At 49.9% G+C, this 27697-nt stretch overlaps 2 protein-coding genes across 3 annotated transcripts in view; one reads left to right on the top strand and one right to left on the bottom strand.

Moving 5' to 3' along the window:
- Nucleotides 1-16200, top strand: part of ABTB2 (ankyrin repeat and BTB domain containing 2) — a 193733-nt gene extending 177533 nt beyond the window's left edge. Inside the window, exons 10-17 of the mRNA XM_020963910.2 lie at nucleotides 2131-2360; nucleotides 4405-4583; nucleotides 4973-5078; nucleotides 6545-6647; nucleotides 7353-7443; nucleotides 10597-10665; nucleotides 11515-11628; nucleotides 14111-16200. Coding sequence (XP_020819569.1) covers nucleotides 2131-2360; nucleotides 4405-4583; nucleotides 4973-5078; nucleotides 6545-6647; nucleotides 7353-7443; nucleotides 10597-10665; nucleotides 11515-11628; nucleotides 14111-14308 — 1090 coding nt within the window. The 3' untranslated portion in view covers nucleotides 14309-16200. The remainder of the gene's footprint in view (nucleotides 1-2130; nucleotides 2361-4404; nucleotides 4584-4972; nucleotides 5079-6544; nucleotides 6648-7352; nucleotides 7444-10596; nucleotides 10666-11514; nucleotides 11629-14110) is intronic.
- A 9528-nt stretch (nucleotides 16201-25728) lies between these two features.
- The window catches only part of NAT10 (N-acetyltransferase 10), a 29546-nt gene continuing 27577 nt past the window's right edge, over nucleotides 25729-27697 (bottom strand). For both annotated transcript variants that reach the window (XM_020963887.2, XM_078149009.1), the window contains one exon: nucleotides 25729-27593. In XM_020963887.2, coding sequence (XP_020819546.1) covers nucleotides 27482-27593 — 112 coding nt within the window. In that variant the 3' untranslated portion in view covers nucleotides 25729-27481. The remainder of the gene's footprint in view (nucleotides 27594-27697) is intronic.

Raw genomic sequence — 27697 nt, 5'->3', positions numbered from 1 at the left:
CTAGCTGGGAGTTGCGGGCACAGTCACCAGGACTGGCCCTGCTGCCTCTCTGGCACAGCTTCCCTATGTGAATGACTCTGCTTTCCAGAGCCAGGCCTCCTGAGGTGAGCCAACGGGGCAGTGTAGGGCAGTAGGAGGAGCACTTGATTTGCCATTAGAGGCCATGAGTTCAAATCCCAGCTTTACCCTCACTTCCGTGTGAATTTGGAGGAGTCATTTTCCTACCCTGGGCTTCAATTTCTTCATCTGTACAATTAGACTATTTGATCTCTAAGATCCCTCCCAGCTCTAAATTCTATGACCTTTTGAGGTGCCTAGGGTAAGGTACAAGATAAGGAATGACCAGAAGTAAGGATAACCCCTGGAAAGGTCTTTGGTTCCTCCCTGCAAAGAGCAGCTTAGGAGTTCAGAGATGATGGAAGAAGAATTGCAATCATTGCTTTTTTTAGTGGGAAATGTACAGGTGAAAGTCTAAGGCTGGTATTTCAAAGGCCCATATGGAGTTCAGAGGTCCCTGTGCCCTACTCAGAGTATCTTCATCACTGGCTTTCTCCAGAGACCTTAGACTATGACTGATGCTGGGCAGAGTCCAACAAGTCATGTATGCAGGCCTTGATTGGTTTCAAGCTAGAAAGAATCATGGAGGCCAGTGAGTCCAACCCTCCCTCCCCCATTTTGTATACTAGCAAATGAAGAGGCACTTATTAAACCTTTATTAATATTCCTAAACACTGGGCTGATTGTTGAGGATGCAAACACAGAAAAGTTCCTGTCCTCAATGGACTAACGTTGTAATAGAGAGATGAGGAAACTAAGGCACAGAAAGATTAATTATCACACAATGAGTAAGTGTCTGAGGTAGGATTTGAACCCAGGCTCTCGACTCCAAGTCCAGTGCCCTGTCCACTGTATCACACTGTCTTTTGTACTGCATACAAGTCACTGAGGAAGACAAACAGGATACATCGTCCCTCTGCTTGGGGAGCTTTACAGTGAAGCAGAGTTAAGACGTAAGCTACAAATAGTTATAGTCCAGGGAAGAATGTGATACTTGGAGGCACACTCTGCAAGTTCAGGAGAGGAAGAGATCCTTTGTGGACGGAGGAGTCATTGAGGGTTACCTGGAGGAGGTGACATTTGTCTTGGCCCTAGAAACTTTGGGTAGAATTTCAATAGGCAGAGATTAGGGGTGGGGATTCCCCACAGAAACACACACACACACACACACACACACACACACACACACACACAAATTACCCATTATTTATTTTACATAGGGAATCAAGAGTGGAACTTTGATTTCATGAGGAAACTCTCTACCAATGCAGACCAGCAACTTACAATCTTAAGAGGCTTGCTTAGAGAACTGGGAGGTTAAGAGTCCAGGGTCACACAACTATGTGTTAGAGGCAAAACCTGAACCCAAGCTTTCTTGACTCCAAAGCCAACATTCTATACACTAAATCACACTGCTTTCTCATAGTTTGCATCTAGTTTGTATTTACCTGTATATTTTGCATATGTCTTTACTCATCGGTGTATGAGTTACATTCGTCCAATAAGGGCTGTCCTTTTCTTTTTATAACCTCAGTGCTTAATGTTTGTTTTGGTGGGTGGGTGGGTGGGTGAATGGATGGATGGATGGATGGATGGATGGACAGATGGACAGATGAACAGATGGGTGGATGGATGGATGGATGGACAGATGGGTAGATGGATGAATTGATGAATGGGTGAATGGATGGATAGATGGATGGGTGGATAGATGGATGAATGGATAGATGAACAAATGCATGGATGGATGGATGGATGGATGGATGGATGGATGGATGGATGGATGGGTGGATGGATGGATGGATGAACAGATGGGTGGATGGATGGATGGATGGATGGACAGATGGGTAGATGGATGAATTGATGAATGGGTGAATGGATGGATGGATGGGTAGGTGAATAGATGGATGAATGGATAGATGAACAAATGCATGGATGGATGGATGGACAGATGGGTAGATGGATAGATGGATGGATAGATGGATAGATGGGTGAATAAGCAAGTGACTACTTTAATGCATGCCCCCATGGGGTTCTCTCATTTCTCTCCTTGCCTTCTCCATTCTTATCCTACAGAAATGTCCTGAGAAAGCTCCTGACCCAGCCACAGCAGTCAAAGGCTGATGTCCTCTCACTGGAGGAGATCTTGGCTGAGGGTGTAGAGGAGAGCGACACCTCCAGTCAGGGCAGCAGCAGTGAGGGCCAGATCCGACTATGTAGAACCAGGATGAAGGCGCTGCAGGAAGCCATGTACTACAGTGCTGAGCATGGCTACGTGGACATCACCATGGAGCTGAGGACGCTTGGTGAGTTCTCAAAGGCTGCTCCTTCCTGTCCACCTCCTTCTTCCTGCCCATTCTGCTTCAGAAAAAGCAGAATGAAGTTCCATGGGGGGAAAGGGGCTAGTTCTGAATCTAACCATCACTGTGTACAGGGGAGGTTGACTTAATCAATTGAAATCCTAGTGCTTGTGTACCTACTGTGTGCAGAGCCATGGTGGACATGATGATGGGGAAGGCAACCTGTTCTGCAGTCACGTTGAGGCCAGGCTCGTGTAAGACTGTGAGCAGGGAGAGCGCTGGGCAGTTATCATTAGGAGGTGACATCATAGGACACAGAGCTGGAAAGACTTTACCATCACTTAGTCGAACCCTCTCCTTTTACACGGCGGGAAACTGAGGGCCAGCTAGCAAGTGACACATGGAGTATCTGAGCCTAGGTCGTCCCAGTGATGGCACATCTAGAGCTCTCTCTGTGACCCCCAGGCCACACTGCTATCTTGCAGCTGTAATAACTCTCATCAGCCCCCTGGTTATGTAGCAGGTGCCAAATAAATGTTTGTTGACTTACTGATTACTGGTCCAGTCTCCCCTGATCATGGGCCACGAGCGTAGAAATGATTCCAGACAGAGGGATGGAAGGGAGGAAGCAAAACAAGCAGGGAAGATCTGCGGTTTGACTGGGTTGGCCTCAGTTTGCCTGTCTATAAAATGGAGATGATGGCGATAAAAGCCAACGCCCAAGGAGTCTGGGGGACCTAACTAGTTCATGTTTATGTGGAGTTCCCCTGCCACCCCAATCCCTACCTCAACATGATTGGGGAAACAAGATGCAATCTCTCTCTAATTATCAAGAAGTATCATTAGTTTTCAGTCGTGAACTTTGCTGAGCAGTCTTAAATTACTCAGAGCTCACTCTGACATACTCCTGGGAGCCCGTAAACGGTAATTATGTTCTATCTGAGGCTCACAAACATCCCCAGCAATGTGGCCAGAGAGGAAAGCCCCGCGGTCACAGCTCCAGGGCTCACGCCAAAGAGCGGGCTTTTAGATGGGGTGGGGGCTGGAAAGAAAAGGGTTTTCTAGGTGGCCCAGAACACCCGGCCCCCTCGCATCAGAATGAACGAGCTCTCCCCAGCAAATGAGTCTGCAGGGACATGGATGGGGCCGGGGGTTTCCACGCAGAGGCATCCTGAAAGGACCCAGGCCAGCCCATGTGACCAGCTGTAGATGTGCAGGACCCGGCTTCCTCCCCCCACACCCCAGCTCCCACCATGGCCATTCTTCTCACTTGGACCCAGCCGCCCGCTGGACCTCCTGCCTTGTCAGCGGAGGGCTATAAGAGTGAATTAAAGCTTTCATTACAGGCTAACTCCAAGCAAGCCTTTCCCCCGAGCTCTAATGGGATAGAGCTCAAGCAGGGCTCAGGCAGGGGAAAAACTCTCCATTGTTGGTGCAAGCTGCAGGGAGGAGCCCAGGGGGTGGGAAGAATTAGGCATGTGGCCAGAAGGCGGTGGAGGTAAGGTGGAAAGAGCCCCGGGGGCCAGCCTGACTACCACCAGCTAAGTCATTTGATCTCTCTGGCCTCAGTTTTTCCATCTGTAAAATGAGGGCGATGAACTAGATGACCTCTGAGTTCTCACTCTAAAAGGCATCTCACAAATCAAAGGCGTGGGGCAGCCCTAGGTGGGCTTAGGGTGGGGAGGGAGAAGAGTATGGAGGTCTTTTGACCCAGACTTATGATTTCATTTCTATAGAAGTGTAGAAAGTCTATCCACTATTGTAGATGGGCAATTCATCTCTAATTTAGGGTCTTGGGGAATTGCCAGGAATACTGAGAAGTTAAGTGATGTGCCGAGGGTAGTAGTACTAATAGTCATGTTGATAGCTTGCATTTATATAGCGCTTACAGTTTGCAAATCACTGCATGTATTACCTCATTTTATCCTCACAACAGCCCCGTGTGAGAGGAGCTAGCTAGGATCACCCCTATTTCTCAGATTAGGAAACTGAGGCAACTACTCATTCTAAGAGGTCCTTGGGCTTTTCCCTCCACCCCCATCCTCAACAGGTGTTCCCTGGAAGCTCCACGTCTGGATCGAGTCTCTGAGGACATCCTTCTCTCAGTCTCGATACTCCATGGTCCAGAGTCTGCTGAGGGAGTTTGGAACCATCAAAGAGGAAGATTACAATGAGGAACTGGTGACCGAGGGCCTGCAGCTCATGTTTGACATCCTCAAGACCAGCAAAGTGAGTGGTCCTCCCTCCCCTTCCCCCAGGGACCACCCAGGCTCCCCATCCCTCCGGCCCCACGCCCCCCAGTCGATGGCGTTCATCCGCCAGCACCCTCAGAGCCCTCCTCCCCAATATGTGAAAACCACATCTCTCCCAGCCACCGCAAACCGGGGTGGGGGGGGACATCGGTGTTCGCTGTGAGCTGGGGCTGGGGCTGGGAGCCAAAATAGCTGCTTCAGGGAATAGTTTATGGAGGGACCAGCGTCCCCGCCAAGCCCAACAGAGCAGAGACAAAAGGCTGCGGCTGCCGCCCGCCCTGCTCCTGGCCTCTGCAGCACATCTGCAGCTGTAACATGGTGGGGGAGCCTAACCCGGGCCTGTCTGTGCCTCCCACCCCAATGCAGAATGACTCCATCATCCAGCAGCTGGCCAGCGTCTTCACACACTGCTATGGCAGCAGCCCCATCCCCAGCATCCCGGAGATCAGGAAGACCCTGCCAGCCCGGCTAGGTAACCCAGCCTCCCTCACCTTGCACACCCTCCCTTCTCCTTCCCTTTCTCCCCTCCTCTCAGCCCCTCTCCCTTCCTCTCTCTCTTTCCTTATCCTCCTTTTTCTTCTTCCCACCTCCGAAGTCTGCCCAAGTTCAGTGACACTTATCTATCATCTCCTCCTCTTCCATCCGCTTCAATCTTTCCCAACATCATGGTCTTTCCCAAGGAATCCCATCTCCTCATTATGTGGCCAAAGTGTTTAAGCTTCAGCTTCGGTGTTTGACCTTCCAGTGAATAGTCTGAGTTAATTTCTTTAAGCATTGACTGATCTGACCTCCTTGCTGTCCAAGGGACTCTCAGAAGTCTTCTCCAGCACCACAGTTTGAAATTTTCCACTTCTGTCCCCTCCCAAATTCACAGAATCAATGCTAAAGAAATACTGGACAACAAGAAATACTGGACAACATGATGTCATAGGAAGTCTATAAAATGAAGGTGGTAATAGCACCTGCCTCACCGGGCTGTCATGAGGATTCTAGCATTGGAGATTTAGAGCTAAAAGGGACCATAGGGGTCATCTAGTCCAATCCCATCATTTTACAGATGGGGAAACTGAGCTGAGAAAGGTTTAAGTGACTTGCCCCAGGTCCAGTAAACCACAGCTGCTTCTCAAATGACGTGCCATGCAAAGCTCTTGTCTGACAGTTATTTATATCGCTGAAAGCCTGAGCTCCAGTCCCATCCCAGACCCTTCATAGCTGGGGCACTTGGGGCTCGTCCTAAGGGGCATTGAGACAAGGGCAGGAGGAAGCCGTGGGGTGGAGTCACTCTTTTTAAAGTCTGCCAAGTGGATGGTTCTTCCTGGTTCAGTGACCAGTTGCAATGTGGCTTTTTTCATAGCCCTTCTCCAGCTGGGGTATGTGTCTATGCTGCTTCACAATAGAGTATAAAGTCATCCAGGGCAAGGATGATTTCATTCTTGCCTTTGCATTCCTAACACACAGTAGAATTTCTTAGCCCACAGATTTAGGGCTAAAAGAGACCTTAGGGGTCATCTAGTCCAATCCCATCATTTTACAGATGAGGAAACTGAGGTACAGCTTGACACTACTGCCAAAGGGCCATTAGTGTCCCTTATGTCATTCATGTGTCTCCAGAAGTGACTTGGGCCCATGCCTATCCCCATGGCCACTCCGTGGGCTGGCCACTGTTACAGTCCCATTAATGAGGATAGCTTGAAGGGGCCATAAAGGTCATCTAGGTCAACTCACTTGTTTTACAGATGAAGAAACTGAGGCCCAGAGAAGTCAAGAGACTTGTGCAAGGCCACCCAGGCAGGAAGGAGCAGAGCCAAGATTGGAACTCAGGTCCAGATATTGGGCTCTTTCCACAGCATCACATCCTCCCACTTCTCACCTTCTGGGACCGGGAGCTGGTGCTGCTAATTCTGAGCCTTTCTTCTTCTTCTACCTTTTCCCCCTTAGATCCTCATTTTCTGAATAACAAGGAAATGTCAGATGTGACCTTTCTGGTGGAAGGGAAGCTGTTTTACGCACACAAAGTCCTGCTGGTGACTGCTTCCAACAGGTAAAGGCAGCATTTGATGACTCCTGCCTCGTGTGACCTGCCTAATGAATTAGATGAGTTAGAAAAATAAATGAATGAATGGATAAACGAACAAATGAATGAATGAAAAATCACTTACTATGCAGTAGGCACATGCTCAACCTCACGTGTCAAATGATGGAGAAAGTTCCAGGAGCTGGGCAGAGGAATAGTAAGACTGAAGCAGTTCTGGCCCTTTGGAACTGAAAATAAAATTGAATTTAAAAAAAGAACTCTCGCCCAGGCCACCTTCCCCTGCCCCCCTCCCCTGATGCCCCACTCTGTAGGAAAATGTTGTCCTGACTTATTAGATCTCGGAAGGAACAGAAATCCTTCCAATACTTAGCCCTCTCAGTGAGATCCCCCGCAGGAGGGAGGCTGTCGCTATTGTCAGTGCTTTCATTATTAGAAAACAGCAATCTTTGGGAACGGAGGCGCTGACCTCCTGTCCAAGGGAGCCCAGGCTGCTCCCACAAAGGGAGATCTGGCTTCCCGGCATAGAGCAGAGCGTTAATGCCGCCGCCACCACGGGGATTAATTTGGAAGATTTTTCTGAAATGATTAAGAGTGGTCTCGCCTGAGTGGGCGGGAAAGTGAGCTGAGGAGCCGTCGGGGACCTTGATACGTAAGGAGAGGGACACAAGAGGAGGGCATACCCGAAACCAGGTTTTGTCTCGTCCGCCTCAGGTTCAAGACCCTGATGACTGACAAGTCGGAGCAAGATGGCGGCAGCAGTAAGACCATCGAAATCAGCGACATGAAGTATAACATTTTCCAGGTGGGCTCAAGACCCTCGCTGTCTTTGGAGGGAAGTGATGCTGCTGACACTGAATATTGGCCAAGTCCAAGGTCCCTTGGCTCCTTAACTTCCCTTGTGGCCTTAAACTTTAATTTGGTTTGTAGTTAATGGATCTAGTGCTAGTCCAACCCCTTCACTTACAGATGGGGAAACTGAGTCACAGAGAGGAGAAGTGAGAGACCAGAGGGAATCATCTCATTCAGAGATAAAGATCCAGGAGCACAGAGAGGTCACCCGATTTAATGCCCAAGGTCACACAACTCACATTTCTGTAATACTTTGGTACAAAGTGCTTTTCCTCGCAGTGTTCCCATGATGTAGGTCATGTTAGGATTGCTGTCCCCATTTTACAGATGAGAAGAACTGAATAGAAAAGGTGAAGTGACTTGGCCAGGGTCATACCACCAGTAAAGTGTCAGGCTCGGGATTTGAACCCAAGTCTATGGTCTTTGTGCTTTTCACACTACGCCAGGCTCCTTTACAACATGCCCAGCATAATCCGATGGCATTTTTACTGGGGTTCCTGGCAGTGGTGGGGGTGGGGAGGAGTGGCATGGCTCTTTACTTCTCTACACTGACTCTGATGGAGGACAGATGGGGGACAGAGCCAGCCCCGTCTGCAGCCTGGGCTTGGCCCAGGCCACAGAGGATGACATAGCCTGGTCCAAGGTCCTGTTCCACCAGCAAGCAGGGCGTGAATATGGGCACAAAGAAGAACGTGGCCCTTCCGGGGGGCACCCCGATTGCTGTGGGGCCACCTCTAACGGGGCCCTTTCTCCCACTTCAGTCAAGTCTCCCCTGCTCACGCTGCCTCCAGCACAAATGCCAGGAGTCCGAGCCAGGGACTCAGCATTCATTCACTGCGAGTGACAAAAAGCCAGCCTCGACTCACTCCGAAAGACCCTGGTTTGCTTTCTGTTCTTTCCCATTCTTAAGTGAGCTCGGGGAGATTCAGTCATTAGAAACAGGGGGAGGGGAGCATGGAAAGAGGCCCCATCCAGGTCTCTGGTGCTGACTTCTAAACCAAGAAGGAGAGGGGTAGCTAGAGTGGGTGCCAGACTTGCTTCCCGCACCCCCCCACGCCAGCCTACCTGGCTCGCTTTGCCAAGGGGCTACCCTGAGGCGAACCTGTGGCCCCGGGCTCTCCAGGGACGGCCCAGCCTGTGGTGTCCCGGCTCCACAGACTGCACGAACCAGTCCTGCCCCTGACAGAAGGGCCCCTGCTGGTCAAAGCCCAGCTCAGCTGGCCTTCCCCTCCCCCCCACCCTTTCTTTGTGCCTCCATCCACCCTTTGTTATGTTCCTCGTCCCTTCTCCATCCATCCCTCTCCCCCCTGTTGGGGAAAGAGGGGGTTGGTGAGAGGCTCCTCTGGACAGGAAACTGGAGGCTGGTAGAAATCGGATCCTGTGTTTAGATTTGTGGAGGGAGCAGCCTTTTCCACCTCGACTTTCAGGCCGCCAGCCCACTGGGGGAAGCCTAGAAAACCCGGCAGGGCCGGGCAGTGCCCCATGGCGGCCCCTCGGGCCTCCCTCCCCCAGGTGGCTGGATTTCTTCCCCTCTGGACCCTCTGGTGCCTCTGACAGCCCAAAGGCACAACCTTACAGACAGACGCTTAGCTGAGGCTCACTGTTTACCCACTCAAGCCAGTTGCCAGCCCGTTGCTGGGTCTGTTTCCTTAGTGGAGCAGGAGGGATTTTTTTCCCTTCTTTCTCTCTGAGAGCAGTTCTGTGTGAGCTGGACCCCAGCCTCCCCAGTGGAGAACAACACCCCCTCCTCCTCTTCCTCATTGCTAGTCTGTCAAGGAACCCCAGAGAGACCCCCTCCTGAACTCCTGTTCTCCCCAGCGTTTGAACTTGTGCCACTTGGAAAGACTTCTCCCTCCCTGCCAGGTTTATCCCAAGCCGTGAGGCCAGATTTGGGCTTGAGCCCCTCCTTTCCCACCCCTCCTCCCTGGCTCCTGCTCCCAGGGAGCTAAAACCAGCATGAGCATGCCTCTCGAGGCCTGGGAGTCTTCCAGCCCAGTTAGAGGAATGGGGTGTGACCGTGGGCCCCAGGCTTCATCAGCTGGCTAGGCCTCTAGGACCAGAGCCTGAGACCTGGGGGGGTGATAGGAGAAAGGCAGGAAAGGCTCCCATCTCCTGAGCTTCCAGGCAGAGGCCCCTCTCTCCACCCGGACCAGGGTATTTGGACTCTAGGTCAGGAAAGGACAAACTTGGGACCCAAATGATTTTTGTAGGATCAGATCTCAAGCTAGAAGGGCCTTTGAAGGTTATCTGGCCCAACCCCTCATTCTACAGATGAAGCCTAGAGTGGAAGGTGCCCAAGGTCATATCAGTAAGAAGATTCAAGTCCAGGGCCCCCAACTCCAAATCCAGCCCCATTTTCCATTACGCTATCTGCCTAAAATGCCTTAAAGTTTTGGTCTGTTTTTCTCCCAATTGTACTTTTTGTCTGTGGGAGCTGGGGAGGAAGCCTGGAAAAAGCAGAGGAGCGGGAGGAAGGGATCCAGTCAAGGGCAGCCAGAGAGCAAAAGCCAGTCTTTGTGCTTCCTACGGCTCATGTGTCAGGCTACACTGCTGAGATCACAGGGTTTCATGCTTCATGGGGTCTGGGAGGACAACCTTGACCAACCCTCTTATTTGATAAATAAGGGAACCGAATCCCAGAGAGGTTAAGGAGTGCTCAGCCAGGTAGGAAGCAGCCAGCCTGGAATTTGAACCCAGGCATCTGGAGCACCAATGAAACATTGCTTTTTTTAATACACAAAAAAAGGCAGAATGAAGTTCAGAAGAGAATTGACAGTTTTGTCAATACATGGGTTTTGTTCTTTTTTTTTTTTAAGAAGAGAAAGATTGCTGAATTTGGACTCAGAGAACCTAAGTTTGAATCCCATCTCTTCCACCTATGTGATATTGAACAAACCACAATTCTCTGAGCCTCAGTTTCCTCATTTGTAAAAAGAAAGGGTTGGACTAGATAATCTCAAAGGTCCCTTCTGGTGCTTGCTCCATGACCCAAGGATAATCCCTGTGCAAACACCAAATCTAGGTCCCTTCCCAGTTCACACTCACTGCCCCACAAAGCTGCTCATGGGTTGGACTGGCCTTCACGTGGCACCTCCATCTATTTCAGCTGATGATGCGGTATCTCTACTATGGAGGAACAGAGTCCATGGAAATCCCCACCGCCGACATCCTTGAGGTGAGCCTGATGCTGGCATCGTCCCTTTGTCCCATGGGGGTAGGTGGGGAAGAGGCGGCTTGTTTCCACCTACCATTTCCCTTCAGCACGGGGCCTGTTCCAGCTGGCCTTCTCCAGGGAATGAGACGTCACTGTCAGGGCCAGGTTTTCTTGCTCCTCAGGATCAGTTCTTTGAGAATTCCCACGGCCTATGTAAGAGATGGTCCCAGAAATACACCTTGAGGGCTGCGAGGAGGTGTGTGTATTTGAGCAGTAAAGCCTCAAAAGCCTTTTGGAGATGCTCACAGCTGAGGTCACAACAACCCTGCTCTTGCCCGTCCAGCAAAGAAACCCACCTTCTTGTGTTAGAAATATCAGCCAAAAGAGAACAGGATTCTGAGGGAATTAGTTGTGACCACCACAGAGCATCCTCAGAGGGGCTGGTAGTGGTGCCGTGTCAGAAGGTGTAGCCTCCTCCCTCCCCAGCTTCTCCCAGGAGCTCATCTGATCTCAGGCCCTGCTTCCTTCTTTCCTACCTCGAGGCCACCTTGACACTTAAGCTCGGGTCTTACTCTGGGAGGTCTTCCAGGACAGGAAACCCCAGCCATCACCATAGATCCATGCCAGGGTGCCCCAATCCCGAGGGCACCACAGGCCTGCAGGGAAGGCAGAGCTGATGAGAAAGATGGCTCCCAGAGATGGAGGTAGATGCTGGCCTCCTTCCACTTGAGTGCCATCTCCAGGGTGAATTTAGGCTGCTCTAGAGAAGAGGGAGAACAAGATTGTGGGGTTGCTCCTGCATGGCGATGCCCTGGTGCGGGCCAGCCAGGGCCTTCCTGAAGACTGACGTGCACTTCTTTGCCCCCATAGCTGCTGTCGGCCGCCAGCCTTTTCCAGCTGGATGCCCTTCAGAGACACTGTGAGATTATGTGCTCACAGACCATCAGTTTGGAGAGCTCTGTTAACATCTACAAGTATGCCAAGGTACAGGAGAAAGCACCGTCCTCCCTAGCACCATCCCCTGTCCCCAAACACGGCAAGCAGCGTGAGGCTCCATGATCGCTCTGAGAAAACAGAGCTGCCATTTTGGATTGCATTTGCAAGTGAAGAGAGGGTTGGAGTAAGGGGGCATGCCAGTTCCTCATTGCCACCTGGATTGCCTCTCATCCCTGATACCTTCACTCACAAGTTGGTGGCCGCTTGCTTGTCCATGAGCCAAAACACCGTGCTCTGCTATCTCCCACTGTGACTCCCCCCTTCCACAGCATCACTGTGGACCCTAAGACATCCCTCTCTACTGTTTTTTCTCATACATCAGACTGAGGGGCAGGGAACTCTTTTCCGTGTTGGGACCTTAGAAACCTGGCAGGCTGAGGAATTGAATATAGTAACTCATTCTCAGAAATGTTCCACGATCTGCCCTTTTTTCCTTACGTGATAACCTACCATACTTGGCAGGCAGTATAATGCTATGCTTGGAGTCAGAAAGACCTGAGTTCAAATCCCACCTCAGATATTGACTAGCTGTGTGATTCTGGGAAAGTCATTTCACCTCTGCCTGCCTCAGTGTCTTCATCTGTAAAAAGGGGATAATAATAGCATCTACCTCCCAGAATTGTTGTGATGATCAGAGGAGATATTTGTAAAACGCTTTGCAAACCTGAGAGTACTTTATAAATGCTAGTGGTTATAATTATTATTATTAATGACCTACCTCAGAGGGTTATGGTGAAAACCAGTGTGTTTTGCAAATCTTAAAGTTCCCTAGAAATGTAGTGATGATGATAATGATGATGAATGGGGAAGTAAGTAGAGTTTCTAGGGCAATAGGAGCCTCCAGGTAGCACAGGGAAACATCTGGTAAGTGGAGCTGAGCAGTGATACCTGCCCTGTGTGTGTGTCCATGCGCCCCTCGGCAGAGGGCCCAGAGGAGGGCAGTGCCAGAGAAGGATGGGCGCCAAGCTAGGGAAGCGATCGAGAGGGTGGCCAGAAGATTTCTGGTGAGGCAGGGAGACATGAGAATCTAAGGGGAGGAGAAACCCAGGTCCGCCATGGAGCACAGCTGTGGATTTTGGCAGCCTGGGAGCTCCCCGGGAGCTGACAGGATAAATGGTCAGAAAGCAGACGGCCTTCAGACTGAGCAAGAGAGGCACAATCCAGAATGAGAGAGGGGCCGGTGTGCCTCAGGCTCTGCCGAGGTCAGACCCCATTTGGAGCATCGAGAGCAGGGCTGGGCATCACAATTCAGGAAGGTCAGCCAAAGGAGGGAGGCAGAATGGCAAGGGGCCTGGAAACACTGCCCTGCCAGGGACAGCTCAAGAAAATGGGCTGTCTCACCTGGAGAAGAGAAACCTTAGGAAGGGTGGGGCATGATGGCAGCCTTCAAGTATCTGAACAGCCACCGGGGAAAGAAGGCAGCTTTTGTCTGAAGATAGATAGATGGATAGATGGATAGATAGATGGATGGATGGATGGATGGATAGATGGATGGATGGATAGATACAGGGATAGATAGATAAATTGAAGGATGGATGGATGGATGAATGGATAAAGAGATGGATAGATGGATGGATGGATGGATGGATGGATAGAGACAGAGACAGAGAGAGGTGATAGACAGGTAGGTGGAAAGACAGAGATAGGTAGATAGTGAGACAAAGCAGGAGGGAGGCAGGGAGAGGAAAAGACAGATAGACAAATCACTTTGTCCAGGCCTCATTCATGCACAGTACATTGAGTTCACGTTAGGTACTCGTTTACCAAAGGGTATACAGGAAATAATGAATTATGGCGCCTGCCCCCAAGGAGCTTCCACTCTAGCTAGAGAGACAAGACTAGCCCAAACCCTAACATTTCAAGGCAGTGCCAGGTTATGGGCCAGTTGTTTTTCAGTCATGTCTGACTCTTTGTGACCCCATTTGGGGTTTTCTTGGCAAAGATACTGGAGTATCTTCAGCTCATTTTACAGATGAGGAAATTGAGGCAAACAGGGTGAAATGACTCCAGGCCTGGTGCGCTATCCACTGCACTACCTTGCTATCCCCAGTAAGTAAGAAAGACAGGTCCTAGGGTATTAGGCTCCTCCAAGCTGAGATTTGAGCTGGGCCAGGAAGAATGTGGGCCAAAAACCCAACTTTGACAAGTCCTGAGTAAGCTGCCCTCAAGGAACTTACTTTCTCCTGAAGGGGACAACAATATGTACTTCTAAGTAGATACAAAATCACTTCAAGGGGGCAATGCTAATGGCCAGCTAATGCCTCCTATACCAGGTGGCATCCAAGCACAGTTGCCTTATTTAGACAAGACAATGAAATAGGGCAGTGCTCAGCTCACTTACATGAGAGGTCGGAGGTCATGCAGTTGGGCTGGGTTTTTAGGCCACGTTTTCTCCACTGTCCTAGCCCTCATTACCCCCCATCCCAACTCTGCCCAGCCTCTCCCCATGGTGATTCTTCCCTCCATGCAGATCCACAATGCTCCTGAGCTGGCCTTGTTCTGCGAGGGCTTCTTCCTGAAGCACATGAAGGCCTTGCTGGAACAGGACTCCTTCCGGCAGCTTATCTACGGCCGCAGCAGCAAAGTGCAAGGACTGGACCCTTTGCAAGACCTTCAGAACACACTGGCCGAACGCTTGCACTCGGTGTACATCACCTCCCGGGTGTGAGGAGGCACAGGCAGCCCCATGCCTGGCCCCCCCAGGACAGCTCCTTCTCAGCAGATCTCCAGCAGCCCAAGGCCGCCCACTGCCCGTCAGCCTGGCCAACCTTCCCACAGGGGGAAGGGAGACAGCTTGGCTTCTACACACTCATGCCAGGAAGCACCAATGGCAACTGACCCGCCATTTTGTTGTGGGGAAAGTCGGATGGAGATCTGTCCCTCGGGACGGCGTCCGGAACACTATGGGGTGACTATGAGGGAAGGAGAGGGTTGTGGCAAAGGCTGGCCAGGATGGCACCGGCCCACATTATCCGGGGGAATCTCAATGCCCCAGAGAAGTCCTGTCTCACCATGGCAGGGGTGGTGCCAATGTTGTGTATATATCTCTAGTTCTCTGTCCATCTCAGCCTGCCCCTGGCTCAGTCTTGCCCCTTAGGTGGGACTTGTAGACCACTCTCTTAGCTGAAAGGGTTGATGTTCAAAGGGGCTAAATCTATGCTCTTCTGCCACCAAAGGCGAGGTCTTCATTCCCTCCTCTCGCTGTATTAGCACCAAAAAGCCATGCGCTGCCACCCTTGTACTTACGTTCAAACCCCACCCCCCTTCATAGGTAGCTCCGGCTCTGAAGGGTGATCACCAAATGTGGACAGTTTAACGTGACTCTGGACCTGCCTTTAACCATGCTCTTCTATGGCCAGAGGACTCTCCTTTAGACCACGCCCAAGTGCCCTCCATCTCTCCTCCTTAGTTGGATTCTATGGATGATGAGTCAGGACAAGGGCTGTTAAGGAGATGGGGGTACCTCACTGTGGCTTTCAGCAGAATAGCATGTGTCAGGATCACAACTAGTGCTGTGGAGGCAAGGCACCCACAGTTCCCTGGCATTTTGCTCCACACTCTGCCCTTGAGAGGGGACTGCCTAATCTCCACACGGGATTGAATTCTCCATACACATGTTCACTCTCCAGTTTACTTCTGGTGAGGGACTTTAGATCAATAGGTCAAAACAGACCCCTGCAAGTCAGGGCCAGTGACTGTCAGAAATTTGCCTTCCCAAGATAACGGAGGGGGACATCTGGCTTTTAGTCGGAAGGGAAAGGAAAGTAAGTGGAGGAAGGTAGGAGAGAAGATGACAGCAAGTAGGGCTGACACTTGCTTCTCTGGATTTCATGATCTTCAGGGACCCAGGGAACATTGGCCATGGTGAGAGAGGTCAGGTGCGGACTGAGGCTGAAGCAGAGCATTGATTGACAGGCCGTCTCAGGCCAAGACCATTGCTACTAGCTCAGTCTGGAGAGCTCAGGTTGAAAGGAGCCTGTCTTTTGTCTTAGGAATGAGGAAAAGAAGGAAAAGGACCCTACGTTTTTCTTGGCAATTCACAAGAGATATAATTGGCAGGAAGGAATACTACCACCACATTGGCTAATGAATGAGAAATGTGGGGTGTCTGCAGTATTCCACCCCCTAGTCCAGACCACACACTTCCTGAGCTCACTGGCCTCCTAAACACGTGAAATTCTGAGAAAGTCAGGCCACTTGCACTGGTTGTATGTATGGACCAGAACACACAAGGGAGGGTTCATGGGCAACTCTTTCTACGGGTGGCCAGCCTGTGCTTTCTTCGAGCTGCAACAGAATTTATTTATTCACCCAAAGCCACGCGTGGGCTTTTCAGGAGGGAGTGTCCTCGTCCCTGGATCAGCCTGGGAAAAAGCCCTGAATGGCTTGAAATACTGGAAAATAATTTTCAGAGAGCTGCTTCGGCAAGATGTACAAAGGTATAGGCATTATTTTATTGCTGTAATATTGTATGATATGTTAACTGTACATTAATTCACGTTGTCATTTATTGTAAATGTATCAGGGTTTTATTAACAATAAACACTTGTTAACAATGAATCTCTGTGTTTGGTCTGAGTGAGGAGGTGAGGATGCGTACATGTGTGTGTGTGGGGGGAGAGGTTGGCCCTCATTTAAGGCTTTGGTTGGGACAGGGACAAAGTAGGCCTTGGTGTTTGGGGCCAGGAGAACACAGGATGTCCTGTGGATAAAGGCCAGCATTGAAGGCCACTGGGAGCCACTGGGAAAAGCCCTGGGTTTAGAAGGACATAATCTAGGTTCCCATCCCAGCTCTTGCCACTAACAACATGACCTTGGGTGAATTGCTTCCCTCCCTTGCACCAATAAAATGAGTTTGGGCAAAATGATCACCGGGGTCCTGTCCATCTCAAAATCCCAGGCTTTCATGCTCCTGTGACCTCCGTGGTCTGGGTCAAATTGCTGTTTCCTCATTGGTGAAATAGGGGAACCCTACAATCTCATCAGGGGCAGACAGTGCCCTGATCACAGATAATTACAGCTGACATTTATATTAGGTTTAGGCCTGGGTGTGCAAAGCACTTTTATAAGCCAGAGGGAGGAGTTTATCTACCTCAAAACAGCTCAGTAAAGTGGGGAGGGATTACAGGTTTGTTTTTTGTTTTGTTTTGTTTTCTCCCTGACCCGTAGTTTAATGGGTGTTGGGAGCTCCAGGAGGTCAGTACCTGCCAGGATGGAGCAGGAGCAAAATTTGAATCCGGATCTCCCTGACTCCAGACCAGCTCTCCACAGTTATGATTATCACCTTTAAAGCAAAAAAGGTAAGGGGTGGGGAAGCTGCAGCCTTGAGGCCACATGGGGCCTTTTAACTATTGTTGTCCATCTTGGCCTCTCCGCTTTCCTCCTCCTAAAAAAGAGCCCTTTGCAATGACCGGGCTCTGGTAAGAGGTCAGAAAGGAAGCAAGGGGCATGGATAGTGGCAAGAACACACAGTTTGAGTCATGCCCACTCTGCCACCAAACTAACTTTGGGGGAATCACTTCATCTAGGTGACCTCAGCCTTCCACATCTGTAAAATGAGTATCATAATATTCCTACTACCTACCTCACTTGGGTTGCTCTAAGTCAACTGGGAAAAGTGCTTGCTAAACCTTAAAGAGGTATCTGCCCCTCTCCTTCCCCAACAGAACGTAAACGCCTTGTTAAATGTTTGTCTCCTAGCTCAGTGCCTGACAGTTCCTCCCTAATGCTTGTTGAGTATACATTATTATATATTCTTTTTCTATATAAATTATAATTTTATCTTTCCATTTAATTATATATAAATATAAAATTTGTGTTTACATATGTCTATGTTATACATTATATATAAATTTTGTGTGTATACATCCATACATATGTACATGCATGTGCATGTATACATATAAACACATACATGTGTGTATACGTATGTGTACATATCTACATATATGTGTACATACACACATATACAAATGATAGCTTTTACTGTTATTTCTAAGGTCCCTCCAACTCTATTCTCATTTTTTGTCGAGGCTGCAAATTATAGTATCATAGTGTCTAGAGCTAGAAGGAATTTCAGAGGTTATCTAGCCCATTTGACAGATGAGGAAACTGAGACCCAGGGAAGGTGACTTGCCTAAGGTCACATAGTAAGGCTTCTGGTCCAACATTCTTTCCTCAGCAGGAGATGGGGAAGGTGTTCTGGAGGGATAAGACAGGGAGACACTGGTGTACCTACTGAGGATGGTGTTCTCCCTGAAATTCTCATACCCTGGGCCTTAGATACATGCTTTTTTTTTGGGTGGGGGGGGTGCTTTATTATGTACTGTTAAGCCAGTGTTTAGTAAGTGTTGTAAGCCAACACAGGTCACCCACACTCCTCCACCCTGAACAGCCCTGAGGCTTCTCCTCCTCCCATGATTCCTCCCACCATCTGGGGGTGGGATATCTGGGGTCAGGATCAGGAGAGAATGGGGACCAGATTTTCTCCCAGGCAGTGTGGTAGAGTGGATAGAATGGTAGGCCCAAAGCTTGGGAGCTTCGGATTCAAATCCCACTCCCAACACTTCCTAGCTGTGTCGTTAAAACTTCTCTGATCTTCTGTACCTTCATTTGTGAAATGGGGATAATAATAGCTCTCACCTCACCGGGTTATTGTAAGCACTTTGTAAACCTCAAACTGCAATATAAATGTTCACTATTATTATTAGCCTGTAGTATCTGTACTCTCGCCACTGTGTTTCCATTTTAAAGATGAGACCCACCTAGGTAGCAAGTAGCAGAGGGAAGATTTGAAATCCGGACCTCCTCCCACTAAACTCTGGTCGCTCTCTGCCCTCGACTGTCCTCTAAAGCTTCACAGATAAGCTTGTTGCCAAAGGCAGCCTCCAAGCATCTGTGTACTTATCTGATGGCCTGAACTGGCCTGGCCTGGCTCTGCTCCCTCTCAGCTTGGGTTTCCAGAGTTAAACATGGAGGAAGTGAGGGCAGATGATTAAGATGTGAGCCACTTCCCAGGCTGGTTTTTCATGGACTAACTAAATTCTAGGCCAAAGATGGTCAATGAAAATGCTTCCTGCCTGAGACGTGGTGGAATGAGGTCACTGTGTCAAGGGCTTGATCATGGGGTGCTCTAGTGGTGGCCGAGCACCTGGACCTGCCATTGGGATGGGGCTCATCCCAAAGGCCCATCAACAGAGGATGTTTCCTCCCTGCCTTCTCCCCTTCAACCTCCCATCTATCCCAATCAATGGCCTCTTTTTGCCAGCTCTTGGGTCCAGGAGCAGACTCGGCAAGAGAAGAGAAGAATGGAGCCTTCCAACATGAGGCCATGTCGCCCTCTGGGGGCCAGATTGATGCTCGGCAGATCCAGAAAGCCTTTCTTCTATCAGACTTCTATAGGGGGCCAGGTCTCAGCTAGAAACAATGGATTGAATTAATCCCCTTGGCATTCGAGGAGACCCAAGTTCAAGTCTAGCCTTTGACATATTCCAGCTGCGTAACCAGGGGAATATCCAGGAAACTTTTTAAAAGTATAGTTACCAATAAGTTACTAAGTCACACTGGTAGAAGTTTTCACACCAGAAGTTCCCTCCATCAACAATCAATAAATAAGAACCTGTTATGTCCTAGGTACTGGGGATATAGAGGCAGAGGCAAGAGAGTGCATACCTTCAAGAAGGAAGCATTGGGAACACGGATGAAGTCACCGGCCCCACATGGACCCAGGGATCCATATGGCACCTTGGCCTGTATGAGACCCAATCCCTCCGGTGAAAGTTGTCCTTCTCCCCTCTAAATTTCCTCCAGACTTGTCTACTTCTCTCATTTGAGCCCATCATGTTCCTACCATTTATTTATCAGGGTTCATTTCATAGCCTATTCTCACTCCCATCTCCTTGCATATAGATGTTTAGTAACAAATGTTCATTGAGTTTATTTGTTGAAATAAATCTTCATTCTTACATATAGGAACTGAGAAGTGTTTGTTGGGGCTGAGAAGGAGAAAGACAGGGATGTCCTTAGGGTCCAGAGACCCTAGCTGGTATGGACTCCAGGCCTACCTTCACTCAGCTGTCAAACTAATCCTCCTAAAGCATGGGGCTAACAATCACCCCTCCTATTCGACGAACCTCAGTAGCTCCCTATCGCTGCCAGCCTCAAAAAGAATCCCCCAGGTTTTTAAAGCTCTTCATAGCCTGGCCCCTTCCTGCCTTTCCATTCTGCTTACACCTTATTTTCTCCCACTCTCCCTCCCACCCCATGTTCTCTGGGATCTGGGGACACTGCGCCCCTGGCTGTTTCTTGCTCAAGACCGGACTCCCAAGGGACTGTCACTGCTCAAGACCCTCTGTCTCTGGGCTCCCAAGGACTGTCTACTTGTCTCCCCCATCTACTCCCATTACTGACCACCCTGGCTTCCTTCAAGCCCCAGCTAAAACCCCACCTTCTACAATCCCGCTATTAATTATTATTTCCTACTTTTTCCATCCATAGCATGTTTGTACATAGCTGTTTGCATGTTCTTTGTAACCTCAGCGCTTAGCACAGTGCCAGGCACACTGGTAAGACAGCTTAATGATTGCTTGTCGCCCTGACCTGGGCTGCTTCCAAGACACCTCATTTGTTTTTCTCTTTTTGGGGTCAGCCTCCAAACAACTGTTTATCTGAGGATCTGATCCCAACCTGTGTGTTTTCTGTGATCCAGGATTTGTTTTTTTCAGTATCAGCCAGCCACACCCCTCCCTTGGAGGGACGCCTCAGCCCCCCTGAAGGCTGTTTAAGAGCTTAGAGATGCTCAGGGAATGAGCAACGTGGGCCGGTGAAAAGAACGCTGCGTTGGGAGCCTAAAGGACCTAGGTTCAAATCCTGTCTAGGTCACCCACGACTTGGGTACCCTTAAAGAAGTGGTTTTACTTTGCTGGCCCTCTGTTACATAAGCAGGGTGGGTTGGATGGTTTGTGCCATTCTCTCCCCTTCTAAGACCCCAGAAGTAGGGCAGAGGCTCATGGTTCTAGAGCTGAAAAGATCTTAAAGTTCTAGGTATCCCCACCCATCTCCCTCTACAAACTCAGGCCTCTCCCTCCCCCCTCCACATTCTGGTCCCCCACTTGTCCATGGCTTGACTCTGGCTGTTGAGGTTGGAGAACCTTGGGGGGAAATCTAATCAGGAATATCAGACTGCCTAGCCACCTGCATGCTTCGGCCAGGCCCGCACCCTCAGAGGGCAGGAGCTGTGCAGGTGCCGTTTGCTGAGGATTGCCAAGGTCCCTCCTGGTCCCTTCCCCCATTGGCTGGGCTCAGTTACATACTGCCTTAGTAAGAGGCCTCCCTGAGGCCAGGTGTGTCAGGGACAGGTGGGGAAGGGATCTGGGACACCTAGGGTGAGCCTTTCCACATTCCATCCACAGAGCTTAGATGATGTGGTGACTTGGAGCCAAAAGGCCCCGAGTTTGAATCCTGACTCAGGTGTTTACTAGCTGTGTGTCCCTGGGTGGCTTAGTTTTTCTCATCTAAAATGGGGGTATTATTAACTCCTACCTGCAGGGCTGTCATCAGGATAAAATGAGATAATATTTGTAAAGCTTTGCAAAGTTCATAAATATTAACTGTGGTTATGACCACCTTTCCTCCCAAAACGAGCTGCCTCCTAAGGTCTTTTGTCCTCTGGCCCTTGCCTTCCTCCCCAGCTCTGACTCTCAGCATCCCATCCCCGCCCCCTACTCCCTGTCTTAATTGCCCAGTCTTGGGGGGCCAGATAACAGGAAAATGGTGTTGGGGGTCCCTTGTACAACATAGACTCATGGCTTTTTCTGCTCCTTGAGGACACTGCATAGACCTCCCCAGTCTCTTTCTCCACTGTCCTGCCCCTCAGAATTCCTACCAATTTGAAATGAGTTCTCATAAAACAGAGGGGGGGTGGGATAGGGAACAGACAATAAATCTTCCCATCCTCCACCTGTAAGAAGATACTCAGAGGCTGGGCCTCCTCGTCTCTGCCCCCTGCAAGGAGGGAATATGAGCAGACACAGATAATGAGCCTGCATTTTTCCAGCCCCAGAAGCTGTCACATTCCCTCCTCCTCTTCCCCACCCCCTCTCGTCTGCACAGCTGACTCTATGCCCTCTCTCCTGGTCACTAAGGCATCAGCTGGGCCCCCCAGGGCCAGATGAGCAATGGAGGCCCAGCCTCTGCCCTCCCCCCCCCAGCCTGGGGGATAGCAGACCATTCAAGATGAGCTTTTGTTCAAAGCCTACCAACCACCCTGGGACAGTGTTCCTAGCCCAGCCCATCTGAATTAATTCCACAAGAGCGATTTGCTGAGACAGCAGCAGCCTTACAGATGTCACTCACTCTGTCTGGGGCCCAGATGGTGGGTCTTGGGGAGAGGAGCCTTTTTCCCCCAGTTCTGGAGCATGATACAGCATTGGTAGCCACACCCCTCAGAGAAAGGCTTGCTTAAAACCCATCCCTGACCCCCCCCCAAATCACAGGTTTCAAATCTGCACCTCCCACCCACCCCTGCAAATCCTCACAGCTGAATGGAGTTATAAATAGGGACCTGACTTGGCCCTCAGCCCCAGGAGGGTTCCTGATGGGCCAAGCTACTGGATTACTATTTCTGGGGCCTCCAGATAGCAATTCTGGGGGTATGTCCCACTCCCCCAAACCCTCCCCTCTCCCAGACCTTTTTATTGCTGTTGAGGGCACAGCCATCCTCCCAGTCCCCCAGGCTCACAGCCTAAGTGTCATCCGTGACCCCTCACTCTCTCACCTCCCATAACCAAGCCACTGTCAAACCCTGTTACCCTCACCTCTGTCCCTTCTCTCCTCTGCCACTGAAACTCCCCGCTCCAGGCCCTCATGCCCTTGTACCTACAGTATTGTTTTTATGGTTGACCTCTCATTCTCCAGTCTCTCCCCACCCCATCCCATCCTTCTCTGAGCCCCCAAACTGATTCTCCTAAAGGCAGGTCTTCATTTCCTACCTCCTCACCTTTGCCCTGGCTGTGCCCCTGAGCTTTGCCCATCCTCACATCCAACTCCTATCATCCCAAGCTTCCTTCCAGAGTTAGATCAAAGATTTCCTTCTGCCAGAGGATTTTCCCAGCTTCCTCAGCTTCTAGTTAAGTCAAGTAAACAAGCATTTATTTATTAAGTATCCACTATGTAACAAGCACTGTGATAAGGAATGGGATGCAAAGAAAAGGAGGGAAGGGAATAAGCATTTAGAGAGCACCTACTATGTGCCAGGCACTGTCTAAACTGGGGATACAAAAAGTCCCTGCCCTCAAGGTGCTTGCGGTCAAATAGAAAAGACAATGTGCAGCCAGCTATGTAAAAACAAGATGTATCTGGGATAAATTGGAGATAATCTCAGAAGGAAGGCACTAAAATTTTGTTTGTTTGGGAGGCAATACAGGTTAAGTGACTCATCCAGGGTCACACAGCTAGTGTCTGAGGCTGGATTTGAACTCAGGTCCTCCTGACTCCAGGGCTCTAATCACTGTGCCATCTAGCTGCCTAGAAGGCCCTAAAATTAATGGGAGTTGGGAAAAGCTTCTTGCAGAAGGTGGAATTTTAGTTGAGACTTGGAGCAAGTCCTGAGATGGAGATGAGAAAGGAAAGGATTCCAGGCATGAGGAGAGAGTCAGCAGAATGCTCCAAGTGGAGAGATGGGCCAGGGGTAAGGACCAGCCAGGAGGCCAGGGTCACTGGGTCTCAGGAAATGTGGAGGGGAGTAAGGTGCAATTAGACTGGAAAAGTAGGAAGGGGCGAAGTTATAAAGGCCTTTAGAAGCCAAACAGGAGGGGCAGCTAGGTGGGCATGGTGGATAGAGCACCGGCTCTGGATTCAAGAGGACCTGAGATCAAATCTGGCCTCAGACACATAACACTTACTAGCTGTGTGACCCTGGGCAAGTCACTTAACCCCATTGCCTAGCCAAAAAAAAAAAGCCAAACAGGAATTTCAACTTGATCCTGAAGTTTTCTGAACAGGGAAGGACATCTCTTTGCTGGCTAAGTGAGGAGGCCAAGCAGAAGGCTACTGAAATCATCCAGGCATGAAGCGATGAGGGTGTGCCAGGGAATACAGGGAAGGTGTACTGGACACTGTCAGGAGAGGTTGTGAACGTAGGATGGAGAAGGCAGGAGGGCCTGGCAGCCGCTGGGATGGGCAGGGATTACGAGAATCAAGGATGATACCTAGGCAGTGAACCCGAGGGGCCGGGACGATGGTGGGACCCTTGGGAGCCATAGATAAGTTAGTACACGGGTTGGGTTTGGGGGGAAACAGAATGAATTCAATTTTGGACAGCTTGGATTTAAGCTGCCCATTGGATGTCTAGTGGGTAGCTGGGAGTCAAGACTAGAGGATAGGCTGGGGCTGGATAAATAGACCTGAGAATTCTGCACGGATAACTGAATCCATAGGAGCTGCTAGGGCCCAAGAAGAGAGCATGGGGCTGACAATTAGCCTGGATGAAGATGCCACGAAGGTGACCAAGAAGAAACGGTCAGAGAGGCAGGAGACGAGCAGCAGCTTCACTGCCCCACCAGGGCCTTCTCAGCTGAAATGACCTCCTAACTGCTCTCTACGTCCCCATTTATCTCCCCGTTTATCCTTACATGGCTTTACATTATCTTACATTATGTTATCTTACATGGCTCCCCCTTTAGAATTCTGAAGATCACCTGGCAGGATGATACCAGACACTGAGGTCCTTTCTTAACTAAACTGCCAAGCATTCAAACTCGCCTTCAGAGAGCGCAACTCCGATGGGCTGGCCGCATTGTTCCAACACCTCACTGCCTCTTTTGAGGAGGTGAAGAATGTGGTACCCAGAGGATGTCAACAATGGCTATATTAATGAAAAGAACACCAGAACAAGGCCAGGGTGTCTAGTTGTAATTTAAAATCTTGGTCTCAAAGATGTAGAAATGCACACTGGATTTGTGTGTGTGTGCGTGTGTGTGGTAGCAGCGGTCAGAGGCAGTCACCACCGTTAGGATGAAGTGTTTTTAGGGGGCGGGGAAAAAAGGCACGAATGAAACAATTTTAGAAAAAGAGAAAAAAAATTCCATCTAGCCTAAACATTGTGAAAGTCTCCACCGTTATTCCAAACAAATTCCAACTCTCCCCTAAAACTTGGCGGACCCATTTTGGACGGAGCCTTAGAAGTTGGGAGATTCATTTGCTGGTTCTTGGCCAGTAGAAAACCTTTGTCCCTTCCTCACCTGCCTCTGCCTCCCCTTCTAGCTCAGGCTGGGCTCACGAACAGTGTAAGGGTTCCAGGCTTGTGTCTGAGTATCCAGACTTCAGGTAGGACTGTGGCCACAACTTTAGGGGAACAAACCAGCCCCACTTCTTGAGCCAGGCTCCACCTTTTCTTACCATAGGAAAAGGCTTGGCCCCCCTTACTTTCAAATCAGCATCATGGCTCAGCCCTATCCCTGAACAGAGGACAGGGGGAGATAGTTGTCCATCTCACTAGCAGACTGAGGAAACAAAAGACCTTCCAACCTCCCCATAAACCATTTTCTCCTCTGCTAAGAACTATTCTCTGAAGCTGAGACGAAGCAGGTGGCCAGGCAGTTACCCTGCTGGTCAAGGCTCATCTCCCTTTGGGGATCAAGTCTGGGAATTGCATTTTAAAACGCCTTTCAGCAAGGGGCAATCTCCTCCCCTTCACCCCCCACCACAGCCCCATACCAACCACCCTCTCGAAAAGAACATCAGACCTTTCCTAAATTGTGCATCAGAACCCACAGAAAAGGGGTGTTACTATAATCCTGGAGACTGAAAGCAGCCTATGGAAATAAACCACATCTGAGATGACCACATTCATTCTGCAGATCAAAATACAAAGAAAAATAAATGAGGATATAGTGGAAATGGCATCTCTATGGATACAGTTTCTAAAGAGTCCTCAAATCTTTTGTGCGGCAGAACCTTTGGGCAGGCCGTCTGGTGACTGACCCTTTTCAGAACACCGCTTTTAAATGGATAAATTAAAATGCATAGGGTTATAAAGAGAACCAATTATATCTCGAGTTGTCAAAATATTTAAAAAACAAGTCCACAGACTCAAGGTTTTAAAATCTGCTTTAAATGGTTCAAGAGCATAGGACTAGATTGGGGGTAGGGGGGAAGACAAAGGGCCCTTGGTCACTTTACAGAGGAAGGCCCATTACCAGGGCATGTGGATAGCCCACAGCAAAGCTCGGTCCTTTCCGAGTTACTTTCCCTGACCCTTCCTGAAGGCCAGTCAGGTAAGACACAAACTGACCCATCCAAGGTGAATTTCATGAATTAAGTGACATAGCTGCCTCAGAAATCACTTTCCTTATGAAGATTCGTTGATCTGAAAATAACATTCCTCCTGAGACCACTGAGGGAAAAATCCTTAAGCGTAGGCACAACAAAGCCTCCCACAACGCCTGCTGCCAGTGAGAGAGAACTCCACGTAGGCCAAGTCCACCAGCAGCTGCCCAACGGTTGTAGTCACTGACAGAGGAGTCGCCAAACAAACATGGCAGCAGCAGTGGGCAACACAGGGAGGGAAGGCAGGATGAATCACCGCAGAGGGGACTGCGCACGCTGGCGTTCATCTAAATTCAGCCCTCCTTTTCAAAGGAAGAACCGGAGGGGCATGGAGCTTTGGGAGGGCTGAGTGACTGCCTACAGTTCCACTGCTTTAGTTCAGAGGCAGGACAGAGCTCCTGGGCCCCAGGCCAAGGGATCATTTCAATTTAATCAGCTTCTGCCTTCCATGCCAGGACAGCCTCCCCTCTCCACTGGAACCAGATTCTGCCTCTGGCGCTGGAATCAAGTCACCGACCCCTATAGCCATTACCCCCACCCCCCACCCCCAGGGCATCTACGTCAGGCCATTTCTAAGCCTGCAGAAATCTAGGGACCACAAAGTGACCAGATTTCTTGTTTTCTCAACATTTGTTGTCTGGACCTGTGAGTTCATCAGTATAGTTAGAACTCCCAGTGGTGAAATTCTCTTCCCCAAGGCTCATCAGCAACTCATCTGTAGCTAACAGTTCTCCTAGGGGTACTGAAATGATCTGCCCACAGCATCACAGCCAGCAGGCATCAGAAACAGGATCTGAAACCAGGTCTTTCTTCTTGGACCTAATTCACTCTTGCTGACACATTCTTTCTCTTCTCCAACTCAGAGCTCAGACAATAATTGGCTTATATGCACAAAGGTATTTAATACCCAACCCACAAATAGTCCTTTTGAAATTTAAAGTGTTAAAAACCCTCACCCCACTCTCACTCCCGGGCTGCCTTAGGTGGAGTTTCCAGCATCAATCTGCAGTCCACCCAAAACAAAACGGCAACCATTCGGAAGCATGATCAGTCTGAAGATCCTGTCCACTGTCAGCTCCAGGCTTTTGGTCCTGAAACACTGGCGGGAGATCAGGAATGCCAAAGTGTCTGGCTTTGAGACTCGAGCGGGCACCCATTCTGGTATCCCCTGCCCTGACCCCTCATTTCTCCTGCCCGTGATAGAGGAAGACCTGGGGCTGCCTTCTTAAGATGCTTGGGACGTGTCCAGTGCATGACTCTTCAGCCCCTCTGATTCTCCAGGGTACAAGGGAACCAATCTGGAAAACTGGGTCAGGAAGGAAACTCAGAAGTGGGTGTGGGTGGGAAGAACTTTATGGGCGAATCCAGATGCGAAAGGGAAAGTGCCAGGCCAAGAGGGGCCCAAGCTCAGAGCATCCTGGAACGACAGCTCTGCCCTCGGTGGCCCGGGGACAGGCTCCTGTCCTTGCAGGCAGGGGTGAACGCCCTCACCGAATGCCTGAGTCAGCAGCCACCACTATTTCCTCCTTTTCTGTTTCCCATCTTTTTTGCTTTTCATATCTCGGCCCTTCTTCAACTTCTTGTTCTGTTTTGGGTTGTTTTCAGCTTCAGGTTTTCTCTTCTTGTCACTAAGTAAATACAGGAGGAGGAGGAGATAAAGATGGAGACAGTCACCACCCACAGCCATTCCAAAAACCCCCACGCAGACATGGCAAGCACCCACTGCTTCAGA

This window comes from Phascolarctos cinereus, unplaced genomic scaffold (genome assembly GCF_003287225.1).
Source record: "Phascolarctos cinereus isolate Bilbo 61053 unplaced genomic scaffold, phaCin_HiC Scaffold_9;HRSCAF=440, whole genome shotgun sequence".
Taxonomy (NCBI): Eukaryota; Metazoa; Chordata; class Mammalia; order Diprotodontia; family Phascolarctidae; genus Phascolarctos; species Phascolarctos cinereus.
Note: the sequence above shows the minus strand (reverse complement) of the source record. Positions and strands in the feature narration are given on the sequence as shown.